We start from the raw sequence: 12282 nt of genomic DNA on the forward strand, positions 1-12282 counted from the left end.
AACTGTGAGCAATTTATGAGATACATTTCTGTGTAACTGACAACCAGATTGGTCTGAACTGAACTGTACCAGGCCGGAGTGGGTAAAGTTCCCTTCCAGTGGAGCTGTGAGAGGGGTAGAGAGGAGAGGGGAGGGGGAAGGGTAGCGCCAGGCGAGAGAGGGAGGGGGGAGGAGTGGCATTCCACACCGCATGGTCCCAATGAAAGATTAATGAACCCAGTAGAACTACTGGGAAACATGGAGAGACTCTGGGGACTCATTCACAGCCCTGAGCTCAAAAGACTGGAGAGTGAGAGGAGAGAGGGAGGAAAGAGAGTGAGAGAAGAAGAGGGGAGGGTGTTGGTTGTGGTACACGACTCGTTAAAATGAATACAAGACACAAATCAACATGTTTCTTCCCCACAGTCCCCATATCTAATCTAAAAATCTTGAACAGAGGGATAAAAAAAGATGCGGAGATGACAGCTGCCAAACACAGCTGACGAGGTAGCCATTGAGCAAAACGCACTGGCTGCCCCAAACGGCCTTCTCTCCTCTACCCCCTTCAGTAATGATGTGAAAGAATGTTGTCAATTCTCCCTCTGCTGAAAGGCTTTAGAGGCCATTTAAATTAGTTATTTTGTCTCCATTGAGAGACTGTTTAAAATGCCCATCCACCAAGTATGCATTAAGAGCAAGAGACAGCGAGAGAGACAGCAAGAGATGACAGAGAGAGAAGGACAGAGAGCAAAATGGGGGGAGAGAGAGAGAGAGACTGTTTGAGCATGATAGAGAGAGCGAAGCTGTGAGAGAGAAACTGTGTGTGTGTGAGAGAGAGAGAGCGAAAGAGAGAGAAAGAAAGAGAGAGAGATTGAAAGAGATGTAGAGAGGGATTTACATGGGGCTAACAGGCCTCCATTTCAGAAGCCCCGAGCAGAGCCAGGCAAATAATAGACAACGCAAGTGCTCCAGTTTATATGGCTTCTGGGCCATGCGGACAATACTGCTGTTTGGCTACTGTAGCGGCCAGCCTCTCTCTGTGTGACTGAGGAGAGGATTAGAACCACCCCATGAAGGGGGGAGGAAAGAGGGAGGTGTAATGTCACGCATAGAGAGAAACATTCATCAGCAATGGAGGTTTGCTGCCTTACAGAGAAGGCTAGTCTGTATCAAGACGAAATAATAAATGCATTCTGAAGTATTTTTCAGTGCAGTTATTTTAAAACAACTCTGGAGAATGCCTCAATTCTATGCTCACATGCAGCAAGAGCGGTGTGAGAGTGAAACATTCTGTGCAGCTTCCATTTGGGTCAAGTTGACTCACACACACACCTCTACATGCCCTAGAGTCCAGACGTCACTGACAAGTCCATGAGTTAAGCTTTTGCACTTTCACAGAGAGAACAGGTGAGTCATACCAGATTCCAACACCTACAATGCAGAGCCCATATGGACTGTAACACACGCACAGAACTTAAATAGAACAGCCATGGAGAGAGGCGGGATGATTTTTTGTTTTACTGATATGAGCCCAATCAGACCTGAAGTTCAGGCCTTTGCAGAAAACACAGACTAGATTCACACCATATCAACAATACAGTTTAGTCCCACCCCCCCAAAATAAGATGTAGCCTACACTGCGTGCTCACACACACACACACACACACACACACACACACACACACACACACACACACACACACACACACACACACACACACACACACACACACACACACACACACACACACACACACACACACACACACACACACACACACACACACACACACACACACACACACACACACAGACACACACACACACACACAGTCCATTAAAATGAAGCCTCGCACCTGCTTTTTTCCCCCATTAAAATGAAAGTAGGCCTAGGTGCAGCACCTGCTTTTAACACCCTCGGACAACAGGTGCTGACGAAATCACACCACAGCTACTCAAACAAGTGGCGCATTATACAAAGCACACATGCTAAACAAAGGAACTACGTGGGAGTATTTTCTGTTTCTCTACAAAGGAAGGAGCAAAGCTGACTTCCTGGCCCTGTTGCCATCACTCCCACCACTTTCAGTATTACTATAGACAGAAATATACCAGGAGACTAATCACGAGAGAGCTGTTCAAGAAAGTGCACACACGCTCAAATGGGCACACACGCTCAAACGGGTACACAATCAACACACAATTGTATGAATTTGTATACACTACTGTTCCTTGACCTTGATTAACCATTTTAAAGAAATTCCAACTGCTGAATGGCTAAACCCTTTACAGATGCTCTGTAGTACTACGGCATGTGCATACACCTCTGCACACACACTGTAGCGCACTTTATAAATATATATACATAAAAAGACTCACACTGCCAAGAAAGACAACTGCTTTTTCTCGAGAGAGTGTGTCTGTGAGAGCGTACATGTTCACATGAGTGTATGCGTGCGTACGCTGAACCCCCTTGGTGCGAGTGACAGTCGCAGTATCAGGGTCTTGACCCCTGGTGGTGATCTCACTTGTGTCTGGGCTGTGTGGATGGAGAGAGGGCCTGTGTGTTTGTGTGCAGGCCCTCTGGTTGCCACGGAGAGGCCGTGTCACACTCACTCAGCATCATTGTCCGACCCCTGACCCCTAGGCATTCCCATCAGCCACTCATGCAATGGGGCTGATGTAGGGTGGACACAAGTTGGTTAGGTATCCTCTTTCTTTATGGTTCAACTAACCATGGTTTTGGATCTGAAAATAAAGCGTGACCTTTATCAAGCGGTATTTCACGTTCCAATGGTACATAACTTGGTTTTTACAATATTGTTTATCATTTAGTCTACGAAACAAATCAAACTTTGTCAAATCACTTTTTGAGCTGCTTCACCACAGGCATGTGGTATTGACAGTTTACAAGAGGATACCCTGTGAGAGACAGAAACAAATAGGAGGGGGACAGACAGAGAGAGAAAAGCAGGACAGGGAAAAGCTGTTGGCCTTGCATTTCCGCCTGGTGGCACCTTGCAGGGCAATTTCAAGACTAAATGTGAAGGTGGCGACCTTGTGGCCCCTGGGGGGCCCTACACGTCTCTCCATGCTTTATCTCATGATATGATGAGTTGTCACAACGCCTTGCAGGCTCTAATGAGCTGTAGTGGGGTTGAGTGAGGGGGGCAGGGGGACCAGGGGGGCTGACAGCGTATTGATGGATAGGGGTCCTCGAAGGCCCACAAATTCCAGAGCAAGCATAAAAAGCTGCCAGGGCACTGATCCCCTTCCAAAACGTGCCTGTGGCCCGCATCCAAGCACACACACAGAGACAACATGCAGAAAACACACACTGTGCAAGAGGAGTGGGAGGGAGGGAGGGAGGGAGGGAGGGAGGGAGGGAGGGAGGGAGGGAGGGAGGGAGGGAGGGAGGGAGGGAGGGAAAGAAAGAAAGAAAGAAAGAGAAAAAGAGAGAGAGGGAGGGAATGATTGGAGCTTGTGTTTGTGTGTAGACTTTTACATTATCTGATAAGTGCAAAAACAAAACACATGGCAACATCAAAATTATTGTCCACGATCACAATAGGTTTTATTGGCGTGAAAGGATTTATTTTCATAAAACATTCAAGTTTACCTCTAAGGCGTTAAGAGTGCCCGCTCCAGGCAAAATATTATTGTCTCCAAGCGACACCCATATCACATCTCTGTTGCCAGTAACTATATTTTCCCTCTCACTGTAGCAGTGATGGAGATCAAAGTGAACATTCAAAGATACAGATCGCAGGCTACACATAAAATCCTAGTAACGATGCCATATTTTCATTAATGCAACACCTTGGGGCCAAACAAGCAGAGAAACACATTACATACCATTTTGTGTTGGTTTCTTTACCAATACAATATCTTAAAGCGTAGTCTTCTATGAACATACTGTATATACACTCTTAGAAAAAAGTCTTCCAAAAGGGTTATTTGGCTGTACCCATAGGAGAAACCTTTTTGTTTCCAGGTAGAACCTTTTTGGTTTCAGGTGGAACCCAAAAGGGTTCTACCTGGAACCAAAAAGGGTTCTTCAAAGGGTTATCCTGTGGGGACAACCGAAGAACCCTTTTAGGTTCTAGATAGCACCTTTATTTTCTAAGAGTGTACAGTGTCAGAATAAAAATACACACACTAACTTAGATCACCATATTTGAGTTAAAACTGGACAATTTCTGCAGCATTAAATACATCAATATTTTCCATATTTAGATGTGGAAACAACCCTCACTGTTGTGTTTGCACTAAAATACTATTTCAGTAATATCTCAATGCTGTGTTGGAAAAAAATGAAAGAATTTAGGAAAGTGCCAGGCGATCAGTATTGCTATTCCAGACAGGGAGAAAAAAATCAGCCCACTCCAAGGGCATCTTGCTCTAGAGACCGAGTCAGTATATTTAAAAGTTAATCTATTCACTTTGCTTCTGTGACATGCTTGCTGCTGATCACAGGACCTAACAAAAAATGTATCTGGGCCAAAGCCTTTGCTCTCACTCTCCATCTCTCTTCATTCATTCATACATATTGAAGTCTGTCATTTGTCAAATTTACATTTTGCAATATATCTTCCATATAACTTTGTCAATGTGATTTTAATAAATAATTGTCTAAAATGTATTTCATATTGAGTTTTATACAAGAGCAATGTGCTATGTGTGTTTACACTTCCCCATTAGAATGTAATCATCTCTTGAGCTTTCCTACCCGAGTTGAAGTGGTGTCTAGAAGCAGTGATACTACAGTGCAGGAGCTACACTGAGTTCTGTCATCAGCTTTTGAAATGCAATCAGCGTTTTACATTTTCAGTTGAAAGAGGAGGCAATTATAATTTTGAATTAGACGGCAAAATTAAGAGAGGAATATGTTAATTTGTGGGTTATTTCAATTATATTTTCCATTTCATGGTTAGACGCAAGCATGATCAAATAATGCTTTGTCTAGGAATTACTATTCAGTTGGATAATAAGGTATGATCTTTTGATAAATAATACAAAGTAATACTGAACTAACTATTTTCATTTTAATTCATTAGTAAATAACTGTTTATAGATTTGAATAGCAATTTAAAACAAAATGGCAAATGCTGCTTTCTGTCTTTGGCCTGTTTCTGTAAATGTACACTGCTCATTAGCATATCCCCACACACACCTCCCAAACACACGCCAAGATCAAGAACACCCCCTCCCCGCACATAAACATACACAGCCACCTAAAAATTAAATAGAAGCAGAAAGGAATATTTGAAAGGAAAAAGCTTTAAAGCAGATGACCACCAGCCTGCACTTACAGGAGAGGGAATACCCACCCGTCTGGGTCCCCCTTAATCACAACAACCATCATCTGAACCTCAAAGTTCAACGGTAACATAATCAAAAAGTAATGGCGAACAAGAATTGAGAGAAAGGGAGATGAAGAGAGACAGAGAAAGGAGATAGGGGAGTGTGGTTTACTCACCCAGCCACTGAGATTCAGATGCCAGCAGCCGATCTGCTGGAGGAGGGGGAGCCCGGAGGCAAGGACTCCTCCTTTGGCTCCCCTCTCCTCCGGCCCCGCTAAAACGCCCTCACTCGGGTACATGACCCCCCGCTTACTTTTCACCTGCCCCCCACTTCTCCTCCCTCACTACAGAGTTCAAAACCACTGGCCTTCCCTTTCTTCTTCACACTTTTTTTCCTCCTCCACTTCTTCTTCTTTGTCTTTTCTTAGCCCTCACTTCTTCTTCTCCCAAAGTGCTGAAGTGTGTGCGGCTGGGCATGTGTGTGTCCCTCAAACCGAGGCATCCTCATTGCGACACGAGTGGCCCATTGTTCCCAGGATTTTATGATTGGAGTATCCACAGACATTTGTGTCTGAGGATCCACAGATGTGGTTCAGGGTCTGGGGCCTAGCCTGCCCCCCTACCTCCCCCAAAACAGCATGAGGATCCCCCAGCTTCCTCCACCACTCTCAGCAACTTCTCACAGCTTCCTCTCTCAGGAAAGTTTGTGCCGTCACAAGAAATGAAAGCGAAAAAACGAACCGAGAAAAAAAATATAAAGTGCTGCTTCTCAGTGCAGAGAAATCTTCCCACAAGCAACAAACGAGAAAAAAAATACACAACAATATAGACAACAAAAATATTGTTATTACAAAACTCCCAGATTGCACACTTGTATATGTGTGTGTATGTGTGTGTGGGCTCTGCAGTCCCTCCAGGATGCCCAGGGTCGAACTGGTAGCTTGAAAAGCTTTGGCTACAACAAGGTAAAGTGAGCAAGGAAAGAGACAAAGAGAGAGGGGGAGAAAAAAGAACAAGACACAACATCCACAAAGGGAGGGCAGGCTCAGCAAAGTGTAGCGAACAGTCACTTATCCATGTGATACTGACAGTCCCCTCTCAAACCCAACTTTCCAGGGGGGGGGGGGAGGAAACGAGAAAGAAATGTATTTGTCTTCATTTTGACATGGACGTGACATCTATCTTCTTTCTGTTTTTCCTTTTCTGTTATTTTTCTGACCAATAATACTGAAGAGGGAGGGTGGAGGATTCCACTGTTAAATCCTCCTGACCTCTCTGTGTGAGAAGATCAACTACGCAAGGCCTAAAGCCTCCATACCCCCGACTGCTCTCTCTGTCCTCCGCCTCTGAAACATTATTATCTTGAGATCATATCCTCTGAATATTCGGGCCCCACAACCATGCTCCTGTCCCTAGCGCTTTCCAGGCTCTTACCACTCCCAGGGCCTTAGAGCAGGGCAAGCAAATGCAGGACATGTGCCTTTCACCAATTAACAAGTAGGGTTATTAACTAATTGCACAAGAACTTGCTTCACCAAGGTTTTATTTGATATTTTGAATGTAAAAGGAAATATACAATTGTGGTTTTTAATAAATCTATCTTTTCAATATGATTTAGTGACAAAAAAAAGTAGGTAGAGTTGACCGATGGTATATTCCAAACACATTGTCACCTAATTTTACCCGGTGACAATGAAACAAAAATATATTTGCAGAAAAGGGTTGGCAGGTAGCCTAGTGGTTAGAGTGTTGGGCCAGTAACTGAAGGGTTGCTGGATCGAATCCCCGAGCTGACATGGTAAAAATGTGTCGTTCTGCCCCTGAATAAGGCAGTTAACCCACTGTTTGACGGTAGGCCGTCATTGTAAATAAGAATTTGTTTTTTTACTTACTTGCCTAATTAAATAAAAAAATATATTTAAAAAATGGGCAACTGAAAAGGCGGAGCAGCATATTTTAATATCTGAGCAACAATAAGTTGTAGAAAAATGACAACAACGGAAGCAACAAAAACCTAACGCATGGCTTTTTCCTCAATATTTTATTTCAATCTTCTTTTTTATGCCCTGCTCTTCTCTGGCATTCACCAGAGGCCCTTAATGCCAAAACAAAGCCCTGGGAATGTCCTTTACATGGCTCCCACAAAAGCAACGAGGCTCCGGCTTGACAAGTAAAAGAGCCCCAACAACGTGGCGGCTAATTGCCTTCCCTCCCTCCATTCAGCTCGGCCGCCACACTCCCGCGACCTCCTTTGTCCCACGTGCACTTTCTTAAGTAAACTGCCAGTTCGCCCGCAAATGATGGACAGCTCCCAATCAGCCGGCCACAATGGCAACAGTGCGACCAACAGGAGAGACGACCCCTCTGAAAAAAGAGAGAAATAAAAGACCCTCTATCCCACTCCACTGTCTCCGGTGTACACACTAGACCAAAAAGTGTGCAAGAAAAGAAACGAAAGAGAGGAAACCGGAATGGACAACAATGGATGGCGACCGTTACAAATCCTGCTCTTTTGGACTTAACTTTGAGGAATACAAGACTGGACACAAAATGTAAATGATTGGCATACACTCAAAGAGATGCCCCTAATCCAGGCACATTGTTTTGTGATAACATACCATGATAATTGATTTAATAGAATATTTACAGATAATACAAATTGAGTTTCATGATTTAAAATTCAATTTTTAAAAAACTATTTCAAAATAACAACAATTAACATGTAATTAAAAAAACAATACATTAGAAGAAACTGAATAAAAAATACCTGATATTTAGTTATTAATAGTACAATGCACTTCACTATTTTCATTACCTTAATCATAATTGATATGATTTATGATCAATATATTATTACAAAATAATAAATATAATTTTAAATTAAAGTTGACCATGTCAGACTGTCAGACAAAGCAATCAAACACTGCCTTTCAACCTGTCACTTAGCAACTAAACTATTAGAAATTGCCAAATGGAAGACATACAATAATGTCAACAAACTCCAATAAAAAAATCATATTTACAGCCAAACAAACCAACTTACATTAGTTGAACAATAAAGCACAGGAGGTAATAAATAATGTTGAAGTCTTACCATTTAAAAGAGCTGTATTTGGGATGCTGCTCGGTTCCTGGTTAAAACAAGCATGCTGGCGCTCATGGTAGCGCACAGACTTCAACAAGACGCCCATCACCATGTCATCCACTAATCCACTGGGGGGCAGCACCTCATCTACGGCAGCCCCTCGCAAACCAAACGCCTGATCGGCTGAGTCGATAACACACCAGCCCAAAGAAGAGGGAAAAGGACCGGTGGAGCACCAGCCAGCGATGGCAAGCCCATCCAGGTCCGACAGAGGAGAGCGAGCGAGCGGCCAAACTGGGCTGTTCACACTCAGCCCCCTCATTCATTCACACACACACTCTCAGGCAGCGTTGCTCTCCTCCACGTTTGACCAGGAGTCCCTCTCTCTCCCCCTCGCCCATCTTCATATCCCCCCTAATAAGCTCCTTTGTGTCCATCTCTCTTTCTTTGATAAGTTGAAAGGACAACAAAAAGAATTGAGAGAAAGAAGTGAGGGAGAGGGAAAGAGAGGCTATCCTTCCGCGGCTTGGTAGACATAAAGGTACTCGAGTCTTCTATAGGAGTTTCCCTAACTTGGCTAAACTCAAGCAGTGGGGTGTCCCTCGTCATGTCATTAATCCTCAACGCTAGCTACGCTCCATTCACTAGGAGTAGGACGGAATAAAACGCAAAATCAAAAAACACAACACAGGACAAAAATACATGTTTTTAAAAAGCCAAAGAAAGTAATCCGATCGGGCAGCGAGTGTGTGGTGTTATGGCCAAATTGCCCCCTGGTCCTGCCTGCCGGTAGCCACAGATTTTGATGAAGGGACCCCGTAAAATACGATACCAAAAAGACCAACCAGACATGTATTAACAAAAGAGCCAGCCGCACTGTTAAAGCTTTGCAAACTCCACTAATCTCTAAAGACAACAGAAAAGAAAAATCAGACCCGACTCCAAAGTCAAACAAAGCCAGAAGACAAGCCAACAACAGCAGTTAACAATAACAAAAATACTAATAAATTGAAACAAGCCGGTATGGTTCCTACCGAACTTGCAATAGGAAATTAAGCCCGGACAACTGGTGGCTTGAAGAGTGGAAGCCCACTCTTAAAGCCGTGATCCGACCATCCACCATACCACCGCTGTGAGCCTTTTAACCATAGCAGAAAAAAATTACTATTGATCTTCAAATGGCGATAATTTAAAAGATCAAAAAGATTAAACAAAATCAAGAATGTGCTGACTTACCATGTTACTATTTTTTTTGGTTGCAACTTTTATTAAAAAATATATATATATTTGCTCAAAGATGAGGCATCGGAGATGTCAAATTTTTGTAGCCGTCTCTTGATCGTATTACTTCTGCAGTCCTGGTTTCCAATGCGTGTGAACTTTTTCCGTTTCTCTTTTATTTTGTTTGTGGTACCTAGCTTTTTTTCCTTCCTTAAGACTTTAAAAGCCTTCAGCTCAGTAAACCAGCACAAATTATCTTGCCACCTTGCGCAGCTCTGATGCTTTGGCCGCTAACTTTGGAAGGCCCTTTACTACTGCATCAAAATTAGCATTGTCAAAGCAGTTAATGAATATTAATATTGTATTTGTCATTGGAGCTGGCCCATTGCTGAACTCCAAGTCATCCATCAGGGACAAGATTAAGCACACAATTATTTCTGACTGACAGGGACCAAATCTGGGAGATTTTTTTTCTCCAACAATTTAAAGAAAAAGACAAAACATCATCTTAAGGTGCCTCCCTGGAGACAAGAGACAAGATTAATACACTTTTAATGAAGCAAGATTTCATCGTGCGTGAGCTGGAGGAACGTCAGAAAAAAAGGACAGAAGAAATATTCTGACTCACGATTTTAACCGTTTTTACTAAAAAGGACTGAAACCACAAATTACTAATATTTTCTGTGACAGCAGTCAAAATTATGATTCAAGTACTATTATAATTTTTTGATAGAATCTGAATTATAATTAACGTTTCTCCCTCCTTCTGGAATACTTTTTCCTCAGGGCTTTCTAACATGAGTTGGAATGAAGAGGAATGAGAGATATAAACACGGAATAGTAAATAATTCCTGCACAAATTTGACATGAAACGTTAATCAGAAACCTGGACCTCCAGCGCTCTACGTGGAGCCCGACACAGTGCCGATCACCATGGACCACACAGGCAGCCTTCCACTACCACCCGCTACCACCATTTCAACTAAAACCTGTGAAACCCTTTCCCTACACCATCAGAACAACCCGCTTACACCATTACAGTTCAAACTAAGGAACCTTTTCCCAATAATCTGAAATACAGTACCTACAACCCGGGACGTATATCAAACAACATGTCTGAAAAATCACGTATTTTCTAATCGAGACTGGCCAGCATAAATTCAAGTCGTAATAACATATAAATATTTTTAAATACAGTACCTTAATAAACAGCATTCTTACCTGCACCTGACTCGCTGAGAAATTAGCCAGGTGACATGCCATTTAGTTCAGTCCTACTCTTAATCCAATATCCATTGTAATTGCTTTTGCATGTTTTTGAAGAGCAAAAAAGCACAGATCACACACATTTTAATTTTTTTAGTCTTCTCACGCTTGAGGCTTAAGATTTTGAACAAACTCTACAGTGCGATACTGGTTCTTTTCACCATTCTTTGAGGTGCTTTCACCGCTTTCCCTTTTCCTTTCCCGTTATCCGTCAGGGGTCGACCCAAATAGGAACCTTTTTTAGGGCACGTTTGGAATTTCTTTCGATCTTTTCATGGAAAATACCACTTTGAAATATAGTAAAAAGGCGCCAAGGGGGTGTACGAAAAATGACAGATGTGGGGCATTAATGCCACCGGCCCTGTGAATTGGTGCAGGTCGGGGGTCAAGCTATGGGCACACCTTGGGGTGTCGGGCCCCTGTCGACCACCCTGCAGGACCCCTAATACCATTAGCAACCCTTAGATGAACATAAAAAATTGGGCTTTTGTTCTCAAGGTGCTGATCCGACTCCAACAGCCCAGCGGCACTACCACCCCAAAATACAGATCGGAGTGTCTTCTATTGAACTGAAGAAAGCAGCATAGGACCGCTCAATATCAACATTTTACGGCGCCTCAAAAAGCCGCAGGCATCGATGTGATTGTTTTCAGGTGTTTTTATTTTTTAGATAACTTTGCAGTATATACCTTTAATTTTGATAAGAGCTTGATTATATTTGACCACACAATGAGTTTAAAATATCATATTTTGATATTGTAAGCTTTAAAAATGTATGATCATGGTCAATAAAAAAATGCTATACCAAAATACCAAATGCTATATTTAGAGTATTAATTTACCTTGGGTTGTAATTGAGTTGTAAAATATAACCTATTTAGTAATATTAAATGAAGATATGGTTAATATTACAAATACAATTGTGTGTTCCTCACAATGCATTTGGCAATTTGAGATTGACAAATGCTGTTCTATATGTCTACTTGAGCAAACATTCATAACAATAATTATAATAATAATAGTAATAATAATAGCAATTATAATTATAATTTTAGCAATTACATGAACACAGACACACAGCCCAATTAATTAGGTGTTCACTGGAGCTTGTCTTTAAGAGTAAACAGCAAGTAGAAAACCCCTCCATGTCTTAATGCATGTTGAGAGTCTATAACAGGTCCAATCTAGGTGAGTAGAAGGAAAGAGGAAAGGAGGAGAGCAGGCAGCTCTGTGGCCCAGCATGATCACATCAGCACTAGTATCAAATTAACTCTCCGACTTTGAAACTTATTGATCTGCTATTAAGACACTAGTGAACTTGATGAAGTGAGTGCTGTAGGTGACTCGGGGACTTCAAAGTCTCACGCGAGCCACATAAAACAAGCCACTTTGATCCCCCTTGCCTCGGATCTGGAGAGGGGCTTCTGA

At 42.5% G+C, this 12282-nt stretch overlaps 1 protein-coding gene across 31 annotated transcripts in view; it reads right to left on the reverse strand.

Annotated features, from left to right (window-relative positions):
- Window positions 1-12282, reverse strand: part of LOC124039973 (transcription factor 7-like 2) — a 100590-nt gene that overhangs the window by 20203 nt on the left and 68105 nt on the right. Inside the window, exon 1 of one of the 31 annotated variants that reach the window (XM_046356606.1) lies at window positions 5459-5978. The exons of 29 other annotated variants lie outside the window; for them this stretch is intronic. In XM_046356606.1, coding sequence (XP_046212562.1) covers window positions 5459-5581 — 123 coding nt within the window. In that variant the 5' untranslated portion in view covers window positions 5582-5978. Of the gene's footprint in view, window positions 1-5458; window positions 5979-12282 lie in introns of those variants that run through there. One more of the 31 variants, XM_046356611.1, reaches the window with a different exon arrangement.

Source organism: Oncorhynchus gorbuscha, linkage group LG07 (assembly GCF_021184085.1).
Source record: "Oncorhynchus gorbuscha isolate QuinsamMale2020 ecotype Even-year linkage group LG07, OgorEven_v1.0, whole genome shotgun sequence".
Taxonomy (NCBI): domain Eukaryota; kingdom Metazoa; phylum Chordata; class Actinopteri; order Salmoniformes; family Salmonidae; genus Oncorhynchus; species Oncorhynchus gorbuscha.